The sequence below is a fragment of the Carassius gibelio genome, chromosome B6, assembly GCF_023724105.1.
Source record: "Carassius gibelio isolate Cgi1373 ecotype wild population from Czech Republic chromosome B6, carGib1.2-hapl.c, whole genome shotgun sequence".
Taxonomy (NCBI): Eukaryota; Metazoa; Chordata; class Actinopteri; order Cypriniformes; family Cyprinidae; genus Carassius; species Carassius gibelio.
In genome coordinates, this window is record NC_068401.1 from 20,859,129 (window position 1) to 20,882,470 (window position 23,342).

Sequence of the window (23,342 nt, forward strand, 5' to 3'; positions counted from 1 at the left end):
GAGGACCAGGTAAAATGGGGAAACGGAGACAAGACGACCAGGTAAAATGGGGAAACAGAGACAAGACGACTAGGTAAAATGGGGGAACAGAGACAAGATGACCAGGTAAAATGGGGAAACAGAGACAAGGGAAGTACAACACAAAACAAGGAGTCCAGGAGGGAGGTGGACCGGCGGAGGTTCAGGGGGAGGGACGGAAGGCCAGGTCCTTAGAGGGATGCAGAACGAAAGACACAGACAAGAAACCCAGGAGGGAGGTGGACCAGCGGAGGATCAGGGGGAGGGACGGAGGGCCAGGTCCATAGGAGGAAGACAGACAAAAAAAAAAAAAAAAAAAAAAACGGAAGTCCAAGAAGGACATCACGTGATGCCCACCAGGGCCGAGCAGAAGACCACCACATCCGTGCGTCTGAACCAGACGCACCCCAGGGCGGAGCAGAAGACCACCACATCTGTGTGTCCAAACCAGACATCCCCCAGGGCAGAGCAGAAGACCACCACATCAGTGTGTCCGAACAAGACGCCCCCCGGGGCGGAGCAGAAGACCACCACCTCCATGTGGCCGAATAAACAGGAGGATAAGCCTGATTGGGCAAATATGAAACAAAAAACATGAACAAGTTAAGGGTAGCCTCCGTGGCCACAGCAGGATCAGACGGGTGCTCAGAGAGTTCAACTGAGACGTGACGAGGCTCTGGAAGTTCCGCAGAGATGTGGAGAGGCTCTAGTAGATCCACAGAGAAATGACGAGACTCTGGTACTCCCATGGTGTTTCCTTGTTCATGAAGATCAATGGTGACTTGCCTTTGTTCATGAAGATCAATGGTGACTTGCCTTTGTTCATGAAGATCACTGGTGACTTGAATTCTCCCATGAAGAACCCCGGTGACTTGACTCTGTCCCTGAAGATCACCGGTGACTTGACTCTGCCCTTGAAGATCACCAGTGACTTGACTCTGTCCTTGAAGATCACCAGTGACTTGACTCTGTCCTTTAAGATCTGAAACTCTGAAAGTTCAACGATGACTAGCCTTGACTCTGGAAAGTCCATGGTAACTAGCCCTGACTCTGGAAGGTCAATGGTGACTAGTCCTGACTCCGGAAGGTCAACGGTGACTAACCCTGACTCTGGAAGGTCGATGGTGACTAACCCTGACTCTGAAAGGTCAACGGTGACTAACCCTTACTCTGGAGGGTCCATGAGCACCTGACCCGACTCTGGAGGGGTCAACAGGAATCTGACTTGATTCAGGAGGATCAACTGGAGCATGACTCAACTCTGGATGGTCAACAGGAGCCTGACTCGACTCTGGATAGTCACCTGGAAACTGACTCGACTCTGGAAGATCAACAGGAACTAGCCCTGATTCTGGAAGGTCAACGGTGACTAACCCTGACTCTGGAAGGTCGATGGTGACTAACCCTGACTCTGAAAGGTCAACGGTGACTAACCCTTACTCTGGAGGGTCCACGAGCACCTGACTCGACTTTGGAGGGTCAACCAGAACCTGATTCAACCTGACTGGTGGCCATCTTGCACCGTGGCGCTGGGCTGGTGACCACTTTGTGCTGTGGCACTGTGCTGGCGTCCATCTTGCCTTGTGGCGCTGGGTTGACGGCCATCCTGTGCAGTGTTGCTGGACCTGCAGCCATCATGGGCAGTGGTGCTTGGCCGGCGGCCATCTTGTGCTGTGGCGCTGGGCTGGCGTCCATCTTGCCTCGTGGCGCTGAGCTGGCGGCCATCCTGTGCTGTGGTGTTGGGCTGGCTTCCATCTTGCCTCGTGGTGCTGGGTTGGCGGTCATCCTGTGCAATGGCGCTTGGTCGGCGGCCATTCTGCGCAGCGCCGCTGGGTTGGCGGTAGGGCTGCACGATGTGTCGTTTAAGCATCGATATCGCGATGTACGAATCCACGATAGTCACATCGCAGGATGTGCGATGTAGGCTGTCGTAGTTGATCCGTTATTCATTATCTGTACTATGCTAATGATGTCTCTATTTTGTTTCTATGTTTTACCACGGGATTTACACAAGCTCCAGTCTGGATCCAGAACACCTGAGAAGGGATGATGCTGACCCCTCAGAGGACCCCAGAGGATGCTAACCCTGAATCAACAAACAGAACTACCAAATATTGTTACAAGTGTGACTGCATCATATAATAATTATTAATTAATAATATTAATAATGTTTATCGTCTGGCTGACTACGTCTACGTAAAATCATGTCAAACATGCACAAACTGACAGTAACCACCATAAGCTACTACTAAATATTGTAGAAACATAATTTTCTGTAAAGTTGCTTTGTAACGATTTGTATTGTAAAAAGCGCTATACAAATATACTTGAATTTAATTTTATTGAACTGTATGGGGCCAGCTGCTCCCTGGCCCTCGACGAATGTGATTTGCGCAGACCGCGGGAGAAAGAGCGTGCGAGAGAGAGAGAGCGAGAGAAAGAGCGTGAGAAAGAGCGAGCGCGCGAGAGAGAGACAGAGGGAGAGGGAGAGAGAGCACTACAAACAACACAAACGCTGTCTTGCTCTCTCTCCCTCGCGCATATTAATCAATTGACACAATGGTGTCTATGTTTAAATCATTTAAAATGAGAATGTAAATCTGCTCACCCCATTTTTGTTTGTAAGAAAAAATTAGATTAGATTTCATATTGCAATATATATCGCAGAAAAATAAAATATTGCAATGTAATTTTTTCCAAATATCGTGCAGCCCTAGTTGGCGGCCATCTTGTGTAGTGGCACTGGACTGGTGGCCATCTTGTGCAGCGGCGCTGGCTTGGCAGACTTGCGCCTCCCCTCCCCTCTCCGTCCACAATGGGGAGACGGCGACTCCCATCCGAACCCAGGGTCGACAGGGGGCCACAGTGGAGAGCGATGCCGGACCTCCTCTCGACCACTCACTCCTGAGTGACCTTCCCTGGTCCCACAGAACACGACCAGGCAGGTACCCTCAAAACCATTACTCTCCCGTTCGGTGGCTGGTGAGGAAATATGAACAGACATAACGCTGGATCTCGTTGATGGAGTCCTTCTGTGACGATTGTTGCCCAGAGAGACACAGGGAGTTTTATTAAGGGAAAATCCAAATCGTGGTCAAAAACACTCCAAAGGTCAAAACCAAAAATCAGTCCAAATACAAATGAACAAATAAACAAAAGAGGGAACAGGAACTCGGAGGACGAGAAGACAAGGAGGAATCTCGGAAGATGAGAAGGCTGAACATACGAACGGAAAGGACTCCATACAAACAACAGGAAAAGACTGGTATTTAAAGGGAGGCTAATGACAATAAAGTTACTGCTCCTGGTGCAATTAACAGGAGTGCAATTACTGTGATGACATGACAAGACTAGAGGAATTCTAGTGCCTACGGTGAAGTGCCTAAGGGGAAGTGAGCCCACTAGTGGACACCCAGGGAAAAGGGAGACTAGACAGCATGACAAACAGTCTTTTTCAGTGAAGTCTCAGATACTGATCTCCATCAATGAAACTGCACACCACGTTTTTTTTTTTTTTTTTTTTTTTTTTTTTTTTGTCATGATGATATTTTTGTTTCTTTGCCTACTTTTGGTATCAAGTTTGGATGTATGAAATATAAAGAGCATTAAAGCTTGCATCCAAGTAACACGCTTGTCATAGTCTTGTTGTGGTCAAATGGATTACTCTGTTGCCAAATAGAACAGTAGTTGCTCTGTTTTCTAATGTTCCTGCTAAATGTATTTTCATTAATCTTCAAAAAAATATGAAATGGTTAACCCTAACCCTGATACAAAAGTTCCCAATTGATACTTCACTCGTACTCTGCCTGCTAAGATGCTATGGGAAAAAGTTTTTTTTCTCCTTAACTGAAGCCTTTATAAGTAACTCAGTATAACCTCATTTGTAAGTCACTTTGGATAAAAGCTGATAAAAGTCTTCTAAATGATTACATTTAAATGTAAATAACTGCATGGCCATTGGTTCAAACCTATGGCCACAAAGCCGCCAGAACAGGTAGGGACTTCAGGTTATATGCTGGCACTTTGCTAAACTCCTTGCCAGCATGGCTGCTTTCCTTGATGCTCTGATCATCCCCACCAGTCTGTTCGGACCAGAGGTCGAAGTCTTCACTGAGTAGGTACAAAGAAGGTACAAAAGTCATCATAACATACGACATCCCTGCCGGCTCAGCAGCCGGCGAAGACTGCCATCACCCAGCCAGCGAGGCCTGAGCCTTGATGATGTTCCCAATCGGCCAAACACTACCTGTTTCTGAAGTGCTAGGGACCCTGTCCCAAGACATCACTGGCCTCTACACCTCAGGCATCATCCTGATCTACTGGACAGAAAGAGGAGGGGGCCAAGTCTCGCTGCAGCCGGACAACCCCCTTAGCTGCCTCTCTTAAGTTGCCAATCACCCTGTCCAGTTCCGAGTGCAATCAGCGATGTGTTTGCTACTATTCGCTCAAAGACCCCCACGTTTCAGCCAGGTGGTCCCCACTTTGGTTCAGAGTAAGGTGTTGTACAAAAAAAGAAAAATAATACATTACCTAGCACTACAAATATAAGGATTTTTTATGTATTTTAAATATAGTTTTGAAGGTTCCACTTTAGTTTAGGGACCAATTACCACTATTAACTGGTTGCTTATTAGCAAGCATATTACTAGCAATAGGCTGTATATTAGTAGTTATAAAGCACATATTGTTGCCTTATTCTAAACATGACCTTATTTTAGAGCCCTTAAATTAAAACCCCATATCTAAACCTAAAAACTACCATACTATCTATTAGCAAGCTACAAACATATCATATTTCCAAAGTAAAAATAATTGTTTGGTGCAGCTTTAAGGATACAAAGCACTCCAAACATAACAGTGAGTTCTTTCTTACGAATGTAACCATGGTTCTTTGATGGAATAAAACGCTGCATCGGAGGATGCTTTGGGAACACCCTCCAGCGTGACCTGCTCTGCACCACATGTGTAATCAGTCCAATGGATGTGCGAGATGTCACGGACGGGGTGATGTAGTGACCAGGAAGCTTAAAAGCATGTGTGGTGATACCAACATCAACTTCTAGGAATGAAGCAATCACTGGCAGGGATGCTGGAAGTATGGCCTCGGTCTCCCTACCAGGAGGTGAAAAGATCCACCTCAAGGCGTACAGTTTCCTCGTGGAGGGAGCTCTGGATTTGAGGATGGTCTCAAAACCTCGGTTGAGAGACCGGAAGCTACAAACTCTCTCCAGAACTCCCGGGAGCAGAGCAATCAGGGAAAATGTGTACAGACAAAGCCTCGACCATGTCTGTACCAGCCCCAATGGAGTTGGATGAGTCAGAGAGAGAACCAGAGGGGACAGTGCGCTGTCTCTCGAGTTGCAAACAGGTCCACCTGAGCATGGCTAAAAATTCTCCATATCTACTTCACTACCTCAGTGCAAAGCCACCATTCCCCAGGCCTTGACCACTGCCTTGACAGGATGTCTGCCTGGGACCATACAAGGATCTGGTACACTAGTTTGTACATTTATTTATGGCATGAGCGCAGACCTCCTTGGTGGCTGATATAATAGACCACCGCTGTGTTGTCGGTGTGCATTAACACACAGTGATCTCATAGGTCGGGGAGAAAGTGTTTTAGTGCTCGAAGCACGGCCAATATCTCCAGGCAATTTATATGCCATGTCAGATGGTGACCACTCCACAGACCACAGGCAGGGTGGCCACTCAGGACTGCACCCCAACCGGTGAGGGATGCATCCATTGCTAGTGTTATGCGGTGACAAAGGAGCACCCAGCAACAGGCCCTTAGACAAGAACCAAAGTTTCCTCCACATGTCTAAGGCACGTAGGAACCTCTGCATGACCTTGATCATGCAAAGTTGGTTTTCTCTCTGGGAGAAGCCAATTGTCTTTAGCCCCCCCTGTAGGGGTTTCATGTGCAGCAGGCCAAGGGTTATCATGTTGGAAGCAGCTGTCATCAGACCCAGCAGTCTGGAACTGCTTGATATTGAGTGATCAGCCTTCTTTTACTCTAGCGTCTGTGGTGAGGATCAACTCGATCCAAGCAGGAGACATATGTGCCTGCATCGTGGTCAGATCCCACACTATGCCCAGATAAGTGGTTTTCTGTACTGGAGAAAGCACACTTTTCTTGGCGTTAAGTCTTAGCCCCAGCTCTTTCGTGTGAGCAAGAACGACATCTTAATGTCGAACCGCCATCTGCTCTGATAGAACTAATATCAACCAATCATCAATGTGGTTGAGTTGTGAAAGTGTGGGTTGAGTTGTGAAAGTATACAAGCATGCTGAACTTCAGTCCACCGACTGAGCAGTTCAAAAGATGTAGATCTAAAATGGGACGCAACCCTTCATTCTTCCTCAGAACAGTGAAATACCAGCTGTAGGACTCAGACTCTGCTACACGAGGAGGGACCAGCTCGATGGCCTCCATCCACAGAGAGTGTCTGCTTCTGTTCCATTACCAGAGCCTGCTCTGGGCCCACCAGAGCCTGCTCTGGGCCCACCAGGGTGGGAAAGGCTCTGTTCAATTGAGGCAGAGGAGAACCGAACTGAATTCTGTGGCCTCTCAATACAGTGTGCAGGACCAACTTAGACACATTTGGTAGTAGTTTTCACTGCCAAATAGTCTACTAAGGGAATCAGCCTCTCGAAACAAATCTCTGTTGTCATCAGAGCAGTTAGCTCGGTGCCCTGTTGTTGTGCACCGGCAGGAGATGAGATAAGTTCTCGCTGGAGACCACTGTGCCTTGGAACACCGGCAGGGTTAGCAGACTGATCTCCTGAGGGGACTGAGGAGAGACCTCACCATGTAAAGTGGTGTACACTGCTATTCCCCAGGTAATTTGGGACTGCTCCCACACAGCAGCCCTTGCTGACCAAGATTTAACAATTTTTAAGAGCCCCTGTATATCTAACTTCTCATAATCAGATAAATATTTAATTTTATTTTTCAGAATTAAAAGTAGTCAATGTGTTGTTCAACTGGCGAGTTTATCAACAAGGGGGGAAGGACAACTGCGCGGGCTTCAGAAACCCTGAGAGCGGGCCCTGGATCTGGTTGTTGAGGAAGAAAATAGGGACTCACCCGTCTACATTTCCTTCACCGGATCGGAAAACAAACACAAGAGTACAGGCTCACTCCTCAAAGAGAGCCTGAGAGTGAAGGAAAGCAGTTACAAGTGATCGCCATGTGGGCCGTCAACTTGCTTTAGAGCTAATTCTGCATGCTTCACTCTCAAGCAGACAAAACATAAACTATGTGTGTCCCTACCCCAATATCTTTTTTCTTTTCGCGAGCAGGAAAAAACACATGGCCTGAATGCTGCCTGCTCTTGCCCAAAACTTCTCTTGACTGAAGCTTAGACATAATGGAGATTATCAGTGGACAAACAACATTAAATAAGACTCAAAAATAAATAGTGACTGACACAGACAAAGAGTGCTTGCTGATTGACAGAAGCTGACGCCGGTTGGGAACACTGCATATGCTTTTAAGCTTCCTGGTCGATATGTCAACACACTGGAAGGTATGGGTGCATTCTGTTTCACTCTTGCAAACCCGCAGTGTCCACCTTGTGCCCTGTTCCATTCCCATGAATGTGCTTCTCACTTTAGTTGTAGTCCTGCTCTTTGCAATCTTGGCAGTACTGTGGCAAGAGTCTGGAAGTGCTCATGGTCATATCGGCCAGGTCAACATGCAGCCTTTCCATAGTCTAATTCAATAGTTAGGCTTTAGTATGGGTACAAAGGGGGCTGCCCAATCTGAGTTTTTCACTGGTGTAAGAATCCATCTGCCAGCCCAAAAAGTGGGGTCCAGCAGCCTGGTTGAAGGTTTAATGCATATCCAGTCTTTTACTTGTGCTTCTGAATTTATCAGGATTTGGTTTAAATTTGTGTCTAGCTCCATGCTCAATCTGACTTCAATTTAAAGTGAACACTAAATTTAGGCAATGTTTCTAATTAAAAACAGATCAGAAAGGTTGACTATTTATTAATGTAGAATTTTGTATTATTATTCCAAACTCACTATACTTTCATTTATACATTCACTGGGGACCTAATGTCTCTTTAAGCCTTATGAGGATCTTACGATCGCAAACTTCCCAGTCTGATCGTAGTCAGAGGGTGTAGGTAGACTAATACCTGTTTTACCTGCTACTTACTGCTTGCTTATGACAAAAAGTGTCATAGACTTTTCCTGTACAACTTTATAACAACAGAGATAGACAGAAATCAGAAGGTCTCCGATGACGTGCCTACTGCTCCTTTCATTCATGAGTCTTCAGTTCGACCTATCCTGGCCATAGATTTACAGTAATAAAAGCCTCCTTACAGTTTACTGGTCATAATGATTTCAGGAGAGTTCAGAATAAATCAAATATAACATTTTATTATTAGTCAGGTAAAATTGTATCATGCCAATTACATGATGAAACAAGCAGAACCCAATTTAGAAAGGATAATGCAACCGTGAATCACATTGTAGCTGCGTGGCAACCCTGGGAATAGCCAAGTGATCCAAGAAAGATACAAACTAATGTAACATATAATCAGTTATCCTAATTTAACACACGGTCTAAAATGCATAGTATTTATAAACTTTTACCTATGTTTTTTAAAGAACACTTACAGCAAAGCAATCATGTGTTTTAGAGAATAAACGTAACTAGTCTATGTGCACCTGTGCAACTATACAGTGTGTTCTATGGACACGATGTTTAAAAAAATTACACTTTTAACTAAAAATGAAATGCATACCTGACAGCAGACAGACACACAGTAGTATGTGAACTCTAGTGCAGAGCTCCATACTCACATACACTGGGTGGGGGGGTTCTGATTAAAGAATCCCAAATGACAATAATGCCACTTTGCTTATATACTCAGCTAAGAAACAAAGAAATGTTCAAATCAGTTGTAAAAACATTAAAGACCTTTTGGTTTGTTAGGTTCTCTTGACCCAGGGTCGCAACTGGTTGGAGATAGATAAACATTCTCACAGACCCTAAAGGGGTCACACCCCCTCCACAGCAGAACAGAATTCTACAAAAGTTTTCAATCTTATAGAAGTGGCTTTTGTGAAATTGAGACCAATTTACCAATCGCAAAAAGACCTTTAGAACAGTACCAAACATGAAGGGGTTAAGATCATTAATTCTTAAGATATAATAAATGCAGTTTGCAAGTCTGACAACTTGAGTTCTTTACACTACTATGTCATGCCCAGGGGGAAAGGAGGGGGCCTAAGAATGGGTGAAGGAAGAGATTAGCAAATGGTCTTTCTCCAAGATCTTCCTGTCAGACTAGAAAGTTTATTGTTTTGTTGCATTGCATGTGTGTTATGAGAGTTCCTGAGATTCGGCATCACAAGGAATTATTTTCATAAGGAAATAATTTCACTCCTTACACTTGCTCTATTATTGCAGTTCCTTCTGAATTATATGTTGTGAGCAACTTATGCTCCTCTGTTCATCCGTGACTGTATGCTGTTTCCTTTTGTATGAGATAAGCTCTTTGCACTTTCCTTGTTTTTCTGTCTTGTGCACTGATACCCCATTTGTAACATCCCCTGTTGACAATTTTTACATGCATACCTTCAGTATGTGTGTTTTTTTTTTTAACACATGCCATTTTTTCCTTTATTGAATGACACCCTCACTTCTACTGCTCACCCCCTCATCTGTAATATGCTTTTTGTTAATCCCTTCTTTGCTTATAGCTCAGGCCTGGTTGTACCACCATTTGAGCACCTTCATCGGCATGGCACATATAACCTCTGTATGTTGGGCCTGCTAATCCACCACATTTTTGTTTGCTGTCTCCATTGGTCTATTTCTTAAAATAAACTTGTGCTCAATGTGGCCATTGCTTATTATACAGACTACAATCTCTCAGTACATTTCTATTGATTTGTCTCCATAATTGCAGCCCTGTTTTAATTTCTTTAGAGTTTTTATTTTTATTTTATTTATTTATTTATTTTCTGGACCAAACATTTATCCTTATGCTATACATCTTAATTCTAACTAAACAAAACTGATTTCCATCTTGCTACAATACTAAGATTTATTTGCTTGACTGTTGAAAATCATCATACTGCCTACCATGCTATCTTCTTTCCCTTGCTTAAACAGCTTGACTTCAATGTTTTCACACATTAAACTTAATCGTTCTGCTTTAGTGACTCTCTCTCTCTCTCTCTCTCTCTCTCTCTCTCTCTCTCTCTCTCTCTCTCTCTCTCTCTCTCTCTCTCTCTCTCTCTCTCTCTCTCTCTCTCTCTCTCTCTCTCTCTCTCTCTCTCTATCTCTATCTCTCACCCTCTCTCTCAGTCAGGATGTGAAGCTGTCCCTTGCAAAAATATATTGTCTGGCAAATTCTTGTGGTAAACTTATAGTGAACAAATTAATATTTTCACATGCAAATGAGCTTTGTGGCAAAACGTTTGCAGCAAATTTGTGGCAGACAATTGTGACAAGCCTGTGGTGAACATGATGAGTGTAATACAGGAGCTTCTACTTTTTGTCGCAAATTCAAGATATTATTTGTGTCATTGTTATATATTTAAACCTTCAGTTATCTCTTGACATGAATACATATTCTAATACAGTACAAATCTCAACACAAAATCAAGCACTGTGTGTGTGTGTGTGTGTGTGTATAATTCAATATTAAAATGAATGAATATTTAAATAAATAAAACAATATTGTAACCTTAACCATTAAATTATATAAATTCATCCATTTACTTGTTTTCTATTCACTTATCCTATAAAGCATGACTACTCCCCTACAGGTATAAGTTCACTTCTTTGTTGAAATCCGCATCTTTCATTTTCAGATGATCTGAAAATGAATTGAAAAAGAGAGTGAAACTAAACTGTATGATGGAGTGACACAGAACATTAAGCATGTTTTATTCATTTCATTGCTCAGACTTTATTAATTTTAATGTAAATGCTGTTGATGTCTTGCCATACAGATCACATGATTCTTAAAGTCCCTCCATGAGTTTGTGAATGGTGAAGCCTGGGCCTTCATGCTGGAACCACTCAAGAGTTGTTACAAGCCATGTTTTTAAGACTGCCAATGACTTCAGTATCAGGGGCAGGCTTCATTCTCTTTCAGGATCAACTGGTAAATAAATGAGTTTCTAAATTATCTATATATACAGCTGATACAGAATATGAGCATGGATATTCATCTAATCACATCTAACATCATCAGCAGGCAGCATATTTACATACATTTAAATTAAGACCTCACTATTTTCTCTAAGTAAATATAAAGTATAGGAAAGAAAAATAGAAACTTGAAGATTCAAGTTTAAACTGATAGATTCAGTCATGGTCAAAAATATTGGCACCTTTGGTAAATATGATCAAACAAGGCTGTTACAATCTGTATTGTTTATACTTTTTATATTTCCTTTTTTTATCACAACAACTATCTAACTTTTTCAAACTAACTTTTCAAAAAATAAAACAAATGAAAGTGGAAGGGGGATCACATTGTGAAATAAAAGTTTTCTGTAGACGTTTGCCACAATTATTAGTTACCCTAGGAATTATCATAAGTAAAGTATCTTTGAAGTACAGTTTATTCCCAATCATATTTTACATTTTTAGCACATCACAGTGACTACATCAGGACAATGCGGTCATATTTTATAAAACAAACATCATAATCAACAAAATCCATTAAAATGTGTCACTGAGCACAAAATTAAGGTACTGAAATGGCCATCCCAGTTCCCTGACCTAAACTTGGGACTTGGGAACTGAAGGATCTGGAGTGGTCTTTGATATTTTGTCAGGTGTTATGCAAACACATCAGGCATTAAGGGAAAATAAAATGTTATCTAATAGAGAAGAACATTTATTTCATAATGAGATTTCCTCCCACTTTCATTTGTTTTATTTCAATGAAAGGTTAGGTTTTGTGAATTATTTAAATAAAAACAAATATTTATGTTTATATTAATTAATGTTTACCAATTAAAAACAGACAGACAGATCAAACTTACTGTTTTGAAGAAGAAAAATCACTTACACGATTCATCTAGATCTGAAGAACTGTCACATTAGCAGAACTTCAGTCATATCTATTGACATGACATAAATTTCATGCTATTTTCATATTTTTTGTCATTTATATATTTTGTTATGAAAAGCCTCACTTCAGAGGAACTCACTGCTTTTAGGTTGCTGCAAAATTTGCCGCAAATTACCAATAAGTTAGCCGCAAAGAAATGTTTTTGCAAGGGACATGCTATTTACACTGTAAACAGTGTTATAGTCTAAATAGTGGTAGATACTGTTTGCACCAAACATGCATAGCAACAAAAAGCATCTTGTTAACATTAATTACAAATAGTGACATGCTATTCACATAAATTGTAAATAGAAGTAATAGGATATTTGTACTCAAGGAAAACAGTGCCAAAGACAAATTAGCCATGAGTCCTTACACCTGGCTTCTACAACACTTAGATCAGATAATGGATTGGTACAGTAAGAATAAATTGCTTTTTATTTAACCTTGAATTAAACAGTTATGATTACATTTAATGCATTTTTTTTCCTTTTCCTGCAGAGTGCAAGTTGTCCTGCCATAAGAAATGTGAGGTAAAGGTAAATCATGGATTTTTTTAACCTTTTCTTTCTTTCTTTCTTTCTTTCTTTCTTTCTTTCTTTCTTTCTTTCTTTCTTACTTTCTTTGTTTCTTTCTAAGAAAAAGATCACAGAAGGATATCATAGTATTCACTGTCTAGCTGTGTATGTTAAACAAAAGGATTTAAATATGGCCTACTTTGTTAAAACCTCTTAAGCACAAATGCTATTTTGGGGATTTCCGTTTTTCCATTTTCCTACCTAATTTTGAATGCTTCCCTATACTAATGCTAAAGTGTAAGCTCAGAAAGTTTGGTATAATTTTAAAGGAAACCCTTTGAAATTACATAAAACACTGTTGAAATTGATAAAAATGACAATATATGCTGTCTGTGTTATAATAAATAGGGGAAAAAAACAAGGCGCTTTTTTATTTTATGTAAACTGAAGTTTGAAATAGTATAGCTCAGGCAATGAAGGGCCTAGCAACTTCAGACCAATGTCATGTTTTTCTAGCACATGTCAGCTAGTAGAGGAAAAAAGAAATTTCTTTATATCCTAATCTATGCAAAAGTTATTCTATTCCAACTGAAGGAAGGAATAATACCATTTTTGTATAAAATTTTAGTCTAAATAAGTATGAAGTTATCTTTTGCACACTTGCAGTATGGAATAATGTGATCTCTGTATATTATTTTACAGAAAACACTCAGAAGTTACATAAAAAGCTGCTGTTTGTGACAAATAGTATTATTTATCTTGTTTCACATATGATGAACCATCTCAATACAATGTGCTTTTTTTTGTGTGTGTGTTTTCTGAACAGTCTTTGAAAGAGAATAAGTCAAATTGCACAATAGCAACATGCATAAAATTATAAAAAATATCTGGTCTATCAAAATCTAAAATAGAATCCACAATCTCCACCTTCATATCATTTCATTTATGTCTATTCTGTATGGTATAAAGATTGGGAGATCTCACCTGTCTCATTCATTTATAATATTTAATATTTACCAGTGTGTCTGTTTGTTTTGATTCAGATTCAGCGCTAACCCCGCTCCCCGAAGCTTGTACGCGAACTTCGGAGCGTCAACAAACTAATTTATGTTCATCCAGCCAATACTGTACTGTTTACTGTACCTTCACTGAGATGCGGTCAAATACTGTACAATAATGAAAATAAAGAGATTAGCTTATTGCTAGCGGAGCTTCCAGGCCTCAGAATAAAGAATCAAATGTATAAAAGCAAGTAGCACGCGTATACGCTTACCAGATGCGCGTCCTGACCTCTCCACGACGATGGTGGTCATCCATAACTTGGAAGTAGGATTATTATTCATAGTTAATCCGGCGATATCGCCCACTTGTAGTTTCCACTCGCGTGGTCTTTGTTCAGAAGCAGCCAAAAACTCAATTTCCCATCGGCCAGCGCTTCGTCTGGCGGAAGGACTGGGCAGTCGCTGTGCACTCCCTCCCCTCCTGCTGGTGCTGAATTCGCATGTTTGACTGGAGGGGACGGCTTGTGAATGGCAGCTATTAGGACTAATAGCGCTTCACAAAAGAGATCAGATGTCTATAGCAGAAGAAAGGCTTTTAGACACATCAATATGAGTTAGAGCTCTTGTCAGCGCTCACAGCGTGTGGTCCTCTTTTGCGCACTTGTACAAAACGCTTTATATCTCAGCAATGGAAGCACGCAGAAACTTAAAAATGGTCTTGTTTGAAAGAAGAGATTCTAATCTAAAAGATTATATCGAGTATATAGGTGCTAAGATGGATAAACAATAATTTGCAATGAGGTGAGAAATGTTACATCGCGATTCTGTTGAAGATCATTCGATCTGTGATTGTCACACAATAAAATGATCTACATCATCAGATTCCTGAGAATGAGAGCTTTCTTGTGATATATGACTTGACTGTTTTGTGAAAAATATTTTAAATACACATTCTTCTGAAAAATTATTCACAATCGTTAGACGGAAATTTATGGGGGGGGGGGAATATATTTCTTAGCTTAATTTGACTACTTTATGTATCATAAAACCCCAATTAATGGTATTCTTTGTAAAGAAAACACTCTAAGCTTTCAAATGAACCCATATATGGCCTAATACCATATAAGGAAGGCGTTGCAAATGAAACACAAACATTTTGCATGCTATTTTAGGACCCGGTACCGGGTCTGCAGAGTTGAAGAGGTTTGTTAATTTGATCCACTACTCCACATAAAAGAAAAAGAAAAAAACAGACATGCCAACTAGTTACTGACCTGATGCAGACACATACCTGAAGTGGATTGATATTGTCCTAGTGGAACGAGATTCACATTAGGTAACGTGAAAATAAGCGGGGCAGTCTCAAATCTGCCTGAATGGCTCTCAATTAGAGAATGCTGCAGTTCCTCTTTCCACCACAGATTTACTTTGCAAAATTGAGGGGCGCTGTTGAGCTCGGGAATAAATTACTCTCTGTGGCAGACCATGAGGTCTTGTGTGGGTCTAAGGCACCTACAGGGCAGTTTGAAGGAATTTGGGGGCCCCAAGCAAAATGGACATAGAGGCCCCCCGACCCCCGCACGCACGCAAAGCCTACAGGAACCACAGCATAGCCATACAGTTTAAGTTCACCCACACTTTAAATAAATAAAAAAGGTTTACAGTGCAAATACTGCTTGAAAAAATAGTTTGGTGGGAATTCAATAGTGACTTGCCCTGTTTTTTTTTTTATATATATATAATATCACAGCACACACTTATCAGTTTAAACTCTGGGCTGTGCAGAATATCAGCTATAATTATAGAGCACTGAGAAGTGATGTATCTGTTGATGTTGTGGATGAAGTTGATGGTGTAGCTGGGAAAATAATTGAAAAAAAAAATCAGAATTTACCTGTGAAGTACGTTTTACCATTTCACTGTTAGCATATTGAAAGAGGTCACTATTAACACCTAAGGGGTACGTTTCCCAAAACCATAGTTGCTAACTAAGTTAGATGATAGACACTTTGTAATAACAATCATTAAAAGATGGTAAATTGATAGTTAATTAATCTTTAGTTAATTGTCATTTAACTGTTAACAAACAGTATTTTTACTTATTATAAAGTTTACCGAAAAAGTAAAGATATGTTAGCATTTCCATATTTTGATATTAGAAAGGAAGGGATGCAGGCAGCTGCTTTCACTACCAATGCTTAAAAACATCCCAAGCTAATCTTTGATACACAGAATTTATTGTGTGGTTTTCATAACCCCCATTTGGTAAATTGATTATCACGGGGGAATAGTATAGCATGCTATTTGCTATGCCACTTTCATCTAGGGCTGTAGCTATCGAATATTTTAGTAATCTAGTATTCTACCAAAAATTCCATTGATTAATCGAGTAATCGGATAAAATGTGTTTTTGCTTATTAATATTAATTATGCAAGAGGAAATAAGACTCCTGGGTCTCTTAAAATGAACAACTAAGTTTCCTTTTTTTAGAAAAAAAAAAATATATTTTTTTTAAATGCATAGAATGCAATGCATACATCAAAAATAAACATTTAATTATCCATTGTTTCTCTGTTTGTACTTTTACTGTGAACAATGAAAATAAGTTGACAGATTAATGAAGTGCATTTAAGTGCCATTCAGTTAGGGTTTTAAATAAAGCATTTTCTGAGATGCACATTAAACACAAAACATTAATTAAATTTATATTTGAATTATTGAAAATTAAGCACACTTAACTTTTTGGTAAACAAAGGGGATTTACTATTAAGAATAAAACATGGAAGAAATTGTGTGTTTAAACCTTAAAAACAAACTACTACTCCTACTACTTTTTTTAGTAGTAGGCTATGTACATTATGCTGAACAATAGTAATACATCTCTGGCAAATACTTGCAGAACCTGATTTTACCAAGTGAGACATGTTCCTGGGACAACATCTTTGTTGTCCCTGGAACAACATTGTGATTAACCAATCAGATTTGAAGAACCAGTTTATAGATTTTGTGAAGTTTACGCTTAAAATCACTGTTTGGTGCTTGTACATCAGTGTCAATTCCTCTGATTTTAGGGATTACTCATGGTTAAGGTTAGGTTTAGGTGTAGAGATATGTTTAAGAATATATTTTTGGAGTAAAATGATGTTCCAGGGTCAACAAAATATGTTGACCAAGGAACACATCTAACTCAGCAAAATCAGGACGTGCCAAATACTTGTCTAAAACAGGACTTTTATTTTGACGGGTTGACGTACCTTTACAGTTCTGTGTATGTGATGTGACCATAGACGCTAGTATGCCCGCGCCCTCAAATCAAAACACTGCTGACTCCTTGCAGTATGCGATTTCTGTTCTGTGTCTTCCTTATCCCGTTAAAAAACGTTACAGTAACCATATTCCTTCCGTTCGAAAAAAAAAAAAAGTTGCACTAACTGTTCGTTAGAAGCAGCATTTGCCATCAGGCAGCTAACATAAACATATTTTTGCTAGCCTACCTGCTGCAAAATTACACCATTTGTACAAGACTGACAAGTAAAGCTATTTTATCCAGTGTAATTTATCACTTACCATTATCTTGTTTTTTTTCTTATCCTCCTCTTCCTTTCTCTTCTGGCTTCCTGAAGCATAATTCCGCTTCATGACTGCCGAGGAGGTTTTGTATTTTGCCGGTAGCAGAGATCACGTGGTTGGCTGGCTGCTTTCAGCGACTACTGAGAGGGGCCCCCTTGAGGGGTTCCCGATAGCAGTGTCATTACATGTTACTGCATTGACGATCAAAGGGGCTCTCACGCAGTGTCATTGCATTTTATTCTTAACCAGTCGTTGTCTTGGGGCCCCAGGCCAGCTCGGGCCCCAAGCAATTGCTTGGTTTGCCTGCCTTGTCGCGACGGGCCTGGGCACCTGTCTGCCCTGCTTTGTATCATGTATACAGGCCTGCTAAAGAATATATACTGCAATATATACTGCTTACTTTGGAGCTTAAAATAGTCTAGAAATCTTAAAAATATGTTGCAGAATGCTGAATACATGATTTAGTTTATATTATGTTCTCTGCCTGTGTTTCTTGTCATGGTTACTTATTTGATTTGTCATTTCATTCAGCTGTGTTATCATTTGCACTGTGTACATAGGTTCCCTCTGTTTCAGTTCAGTTTGCCTGGTCTCATCAGTGTAATGTCTTTGAGTTTTGTGCATTTTCATACAGTGGTTGCGACAAAAGACTGGACCCAGAAGTCATTGACACTGAGACAGTGGTGGTTTTTGTTTGCTTTTTTTTTCATGTACTGTGGGCAATTCCTTGACCTAACCTATCCTTCCACCCATCCCAGATGACTGCTTCTGCTCATTTTTGATTGCTGGATTGCTGAACAACGCTACAAGGCCTATTTGCCAGGAAGTCGTTGAGGATGCTTTGCTGAATTTGTGGCATGTGTGTTGGTCCCATGTGGATAAATGCTCACCATTGGACCTGATGACAACAACATCAGCCCCACTCTCAACCCAGTGCCCAGCCAGAAACCATCAGAGTGCGAGGAGCATCAGCGGCAACCCACTTCAGAAAACCTAACTTTGCTCAAATGTATAAGGCAGTGTCAACAGGAGTGATGAAGCAGAACATGGCCTCAGAGCTGGAGTTACATGGGAGTTTATGTGGTTTACAAGGGAATGGAATGAGCCCAGCCTCCTGCCTCTGAAATTACGGCCCAATCCCAATTCTATTTTATACCCCTTCCCCTACACTTTATGTGTCTTTTTGTTCGCTGTTGCAGCCATGTTTCTGAGATAATTCATACCCATTAGTTTGAAGTGTGGTCCCGAAAAATCTTTGTTTGGAGGGCTATCTGGCCCTTCCCCTTACCCCTTCCCCTCCAACCAAAAGAGAATCGAGACACCCCTACCCCTTCACGTGAACACGCGAAATGGAAGGGAAGGGCTAATGGGTAGAATTGGGATTGGGCCTACGTTTCTGGCTACTCTGTTTTGTCTCTGTTTTGTTGTTTTGATTTCGAGAGCATGATTGCCTGCCCCCATTACTACCATCCAAATAGGACTGCTCCGCTGCTGTCTCACTGGTCCCTCCCAGCCTCCTCTCCAAATCTCTAATGGTGTCCAAATCATGTTATTTTGTGCCAGTCCCTCTGTTCCTCTTCAGTCTCTTCTCTAGCCCTCAACCACTCCTGCAACCCAGTTTTCGCTGGCTCCCATTAGCCCCTTATCTCTTCCTCAGCCTCCTCTCAGTGGCACGGTAACACTTTGATCCTGCTGTGAGCCAGCTCCTCCTGGGCATGGGGATCCATTGACTCTGTCTCCAGCCTCAGATTTCATCACTTCACCCGCCCTGACCTCTCCTCCTCAGCTTCTTCTTTCCTTGACTCCAGCAATGACCATCTGGCTTTCAGCTCAGACCACCAGCTTCACCTGGGTCAGATATCACCATGTGCACTGCTCTCTGGCCATCCACCCCATGGTTCGATTTAGCTCCACTTCAGACCTCCAGTACCCTACTTCCATCTCAAAGGGTCATTGGTGTGGCCCTGTTGCAGCTTCCGGAACATTTAATGTTATTCTGTTCCTTAAGCTGTCTGTCTGTGCAGAGAGTGGGACACCATTCTAGCTGTGACCTGGTTCACCATCCGGCAATTTAAGTTCAAAGCCTCACCACCACCTGCAGCACCCTGGACTTTTTGTTCCATCCCTCTTCTGGATTCCTGTCCTCCTCCTCAGTCTAGACTTTGTTTGTCACCATTTTTACCTATTTGATGTAATTTCATTCAGCTGTGTTGTCGCTAGGCACCTCATTTGCACTCTTTACTTGAGTTCTCTCTGTTTCAGTTCAGTTGGTCCAGTCTCTTCAGCGTTCCGTTCAAGCCTCCTTATCTTTGAGTTACCTGTGAATAAAGAACAACATTTGTAAATGGTTTGTTGTATTCTTACACTAATGTTACATGAAATTAAACTGCATATGCTGTTGTCACAAAATGGTTTTAGCGATTGGATCTAAATGCAGCGATATAGTTTTATTTACATAAACTGAAAACAGGAACTGAAAAGAACAACTGGGTTACAAGTTATTCACATTTGCATGTAGTTAATCAAATACTTAATTCAGTTTCTAGCTGAGCTTACTTAAAATGGCTTTGATGCCATCGTGGTTCGGGGATGGAAATTTTGTGAAGGAAAATCAGATATCATATTTGTCATACTGTAGATATATAGATCTACAGTCGTATAGATCTGTCAAACTGTATGGGGCCCCACTACAGTTCATTGTCACATGCATCACTGGTTATGATAAGTTTATAAATATTGGTCAGCAGGTGTTGTGTACAAATGAAAAAAGAGAAATACTCTTTACCAGACAAATTACTGTACATGGAAAATGGAGCAGGGCCAGCTACATCCAATAACAGATCCAGTCACTTCATGTTAAATGTTAAATTATCTCTTGTGTAATCATTTGTTGTTGTTGTTGTTGTTGTTGTTTTTCAGTTTTGTGTTTCACAATTCTATCAGACAAGGTAGAGGCAGGAAATTTGTTAAAAATATAACAGCTGCATTCAGACTAAATTCTTCTCCCTCTTAATATTTGCAGGTAGCCACAGCCTGTGAATCTACAGCTACTACAATGACTACAACTACTACAACTAACTACAATCAGGTAAGATCAATCAGGTAAGAATCAAACAAACTGCCCAGAAGTCCAAAAAAAGAGTTGTTGTTTTTTTGTTGTTGTTGTTGTTGTTGTGATTGCTTTTAGTGGGGGGAAAACACACTGTTTTTAGCACACAGTTCCAAACTTTTTAGCAAAAACACAACTTTGATTATTACAGTGTTGTTATGTTGTTATGTGTTGTTATTTGCATTAGTGATAAAATTATATTTAAAAAATGCATTTTTATAGCAAGGAAAAATTATTACATTTGTTATGTGTTCACCAGGTGCACTATAGTAACATATGTGACAATAATCATTACAGAAAACACCTAAAAAGAATAGGTCGTATATGCATAAATATTTATATTTGTTAGATGTATGTGTGTATAGAAAATTACAGAGGTAAATTAGATTATGTGTGTGTTTTCTGTCTTTCCACTATAACAAGGAATCCACAAAGTCTCCCAATATGGAATCCAAACGAAGGCCATCCAGGTCCATGTATGTATGCTAATATCCACTGACATCACATCCTGGAGATCTTTAGAGAAATAACTATATAAATAAAATAAATAAAAATAAATAAATAAAATAAAAACTATAAATAATGTTTTCAGTGCATTAAATATTATTGAATGCTGGCTAGTATAATTTATTTGTGGCCGTATAATATGGATATTTGTCTTTTGTCTCAATGGGATTTCATAACATTAATCAGTAAAAAGTAGAGTTTCTTTGTGACTATACTTGAGATGATTCCACATATGTTTGCTATGTTTGCTTAATAAGCTATGTCTGATACTGTATCAACTCCAATATGACCTGCACAACTTTAGTTATCCAGAAAAATAATGTGCCATGGTGGAAATATCAGATAAAAAATATCTGAATCTTCTTTTATTTAGTGTCTATCATTTTTTATTTCTGTTCCATCTAAGGACCCTAAGTCTGATGCAAAAAATGGAGGAAAATAATGAAGTGGACCTGGTCTACATCACAGAGCGCATCATTGCTCTGTCCTTCCCTGGTGGAACAGAGGAGCATAAATACAGTGTAAATCTGAGGGAGGTGACCAGCATGCTCCGTTCTAAACACCAGCAGCACTATCTAGTAAGGATCCTCCAAAATTCAGAGCAACTGACAGTCCCAAAAGAATCCTTCAAAAACTGTTCTACTAGATTCTTTATGGCAAGCTAGGGTTTCTTTGTATGACTATTAACTGGTCATTATGTGATGTAGTGTGACGTGTCATGATGTGATGTGACGTAATGAACAATTTCTGTAAGGATGTTAAATGATTTACAGAATCTCTATCTGTAAAAATGATTCTACTTGGCTAACTTATACGTAGTTACTTAGTCTTAGACTTAAACTTGAAAATAAACTGAACAAGAGACTCACTAGAAGCAAGGTACAATAAATAAACCAGACAAAAGTAAAGTAAAAACTTTCAGATTTAAATACAAGGGAAATATCATTTAATCAATCAGCCAAAAGACACCTGAGCTTTGTAAAAGCATCAACAAATTACTTTTAATATACCATGAATAACTCCTAAAGATCCTCCTTATTTCCGCAGCAATAGTAATGATGTGTAAAATATCATTATTGTAATATATGTCTATTTTTCATAACAACTTTTACAGCAACTGTGTGAAAACAAATATGGAAAGAGACAGGAAATATATGCAGCGGGCTGAAAAGAGCTATTCTATAGATATTGTTGTTATATCATGTCACATTACATAACACCAAACATAAACATAACATTACCAAACATAACATTATTCTCCTAACTTATGAAATTCGAAATTTATTGAAAATTCAGTCAAAATGACAAATAATTTCCCCAAACAATTTACTTCTAAGGTAATGATAATGCTATATGATCCTTTTGCTGAAGAAGAGAATGTACAGTATACAGGTTTGGAATTAGTATAAGTAAAGAGGATGTTCTTTAACATGCGCAATCAATGTTTAAAGCTGATTTTCGATTAAATTTTTTTCCAATTTTAGCTGCTTAATCTCAGTGAACGGAGGCATGACATCAACAAGCAGAACCCGAGGGTGAGTTTTTGATTATCTATCCATCTACAGTTTTATGTGAAAGTTTGGGAACCCCTTGCAGATTCTGTGAAAATGTTAATTATTTTAACAAAATAAGAGAGAGATAGATAAGAGTAAGATATTTAGCATAAAATATGTTAACATATAGTCCAAAAGACAAAACAATAGCTGAATTTATTAAAATAACCCTCTTCAAAAGTTTGGGAACCCTTGGTTCTTAATACTGTGTGTGGTTACCTGGATGATCTATGACTTTTTTTTTTTTTTTTTTTTTTTTTCTTTTTTTTTTGTGATGGTTGTTCATGAGTCCCTTGTTTGTTCTGAACAGTTCAGAGAAAAAAGCTTTGACTGTATGATTTTGAGATCCATCTTTTCACACTGAGGGCAATTGAGGGACTCAAACACAACTATTAAAAAAGGTTCAAACATTCACTGATGATCCAGAAGGAGACACGATGCATGAAAATCGATGGGGGTGAAAACTTTTGAACAGGATGAAGATGTCCAAATTTTTCTTGTTTTGTTAAAATATATATATATATATATATATATATATATATATATATATATGTATATATTCCATTTAGTGCTGCCCTTCGGAACCAACAAAAGTTACTTGCTGTTTCCAGGAAGACAAAATTAAGTACAATTTATCTTGATCTTCAAATTCAAAAGGTTTTCACCCCCCGGCTTTTCATACATTGTGTTTCCTTCTGGGGCATCAGTGAATCTTTGATAATCTATCCACCAGATTACAGATCTATCTATCTATCTATCTATCTATCTATCTATCTATCTATCTATCTATCTATCTATCTATCTATCTATCTATCTATCTATCTATCTATCTATCTGTCTGTCTATCTGTCTATCTATCTATCTATCTATCTATCTATCTATCTATCTATCTATCTATCGATCGATCGGTCGATATAACAGTTCCTGTCAGATAGTGGTCTTAAAGTTTATTTATGCATGTGTGCATTC

General features: G+C 39.8%; 1 protein-coding gene across 5 annotated transcripts in view; it reads left to right on the plus strand.

The window, feature by feature from the left end:
* tns1a (tensin 1a) overlaps positions 1–23,342 on the plus strand; it is a 78,476-nt gene that overhangs the window by 34,919 nt on the left and 20,215 nt on the right. For 4 of the 5 annotated variants that reach the window (XM_052559808.1, XM_052559807.1, XM_052559810.1 and 1 more), the window contains exons 3-7: positions 12,616–12,653; positions 20,227–20,292; positions 20,737–20,789; positions 21,227–21,398; positions 22,305–22,355. In XM_052559808.1, the coding sequence (XP_052415768.1) occupies positions 12,616–12,653; positions 20,227–20,292; positions 20,737–20,789; positions 21,227–21,398; positions 22,305–22,355 (380 nt within the window). Of the gene's footprint in view, positions 1–11,002; positions 11,158–12,615; positions 12,654–20,226; positions 20,293–20,736; positions 20,790–21,226; positions 21,399–22,304; positions 22,356–23,342 lie in introns of all 5 variants that reach the window. The other variant, XM_052559811.1, reaches the window with a different exon arrangement.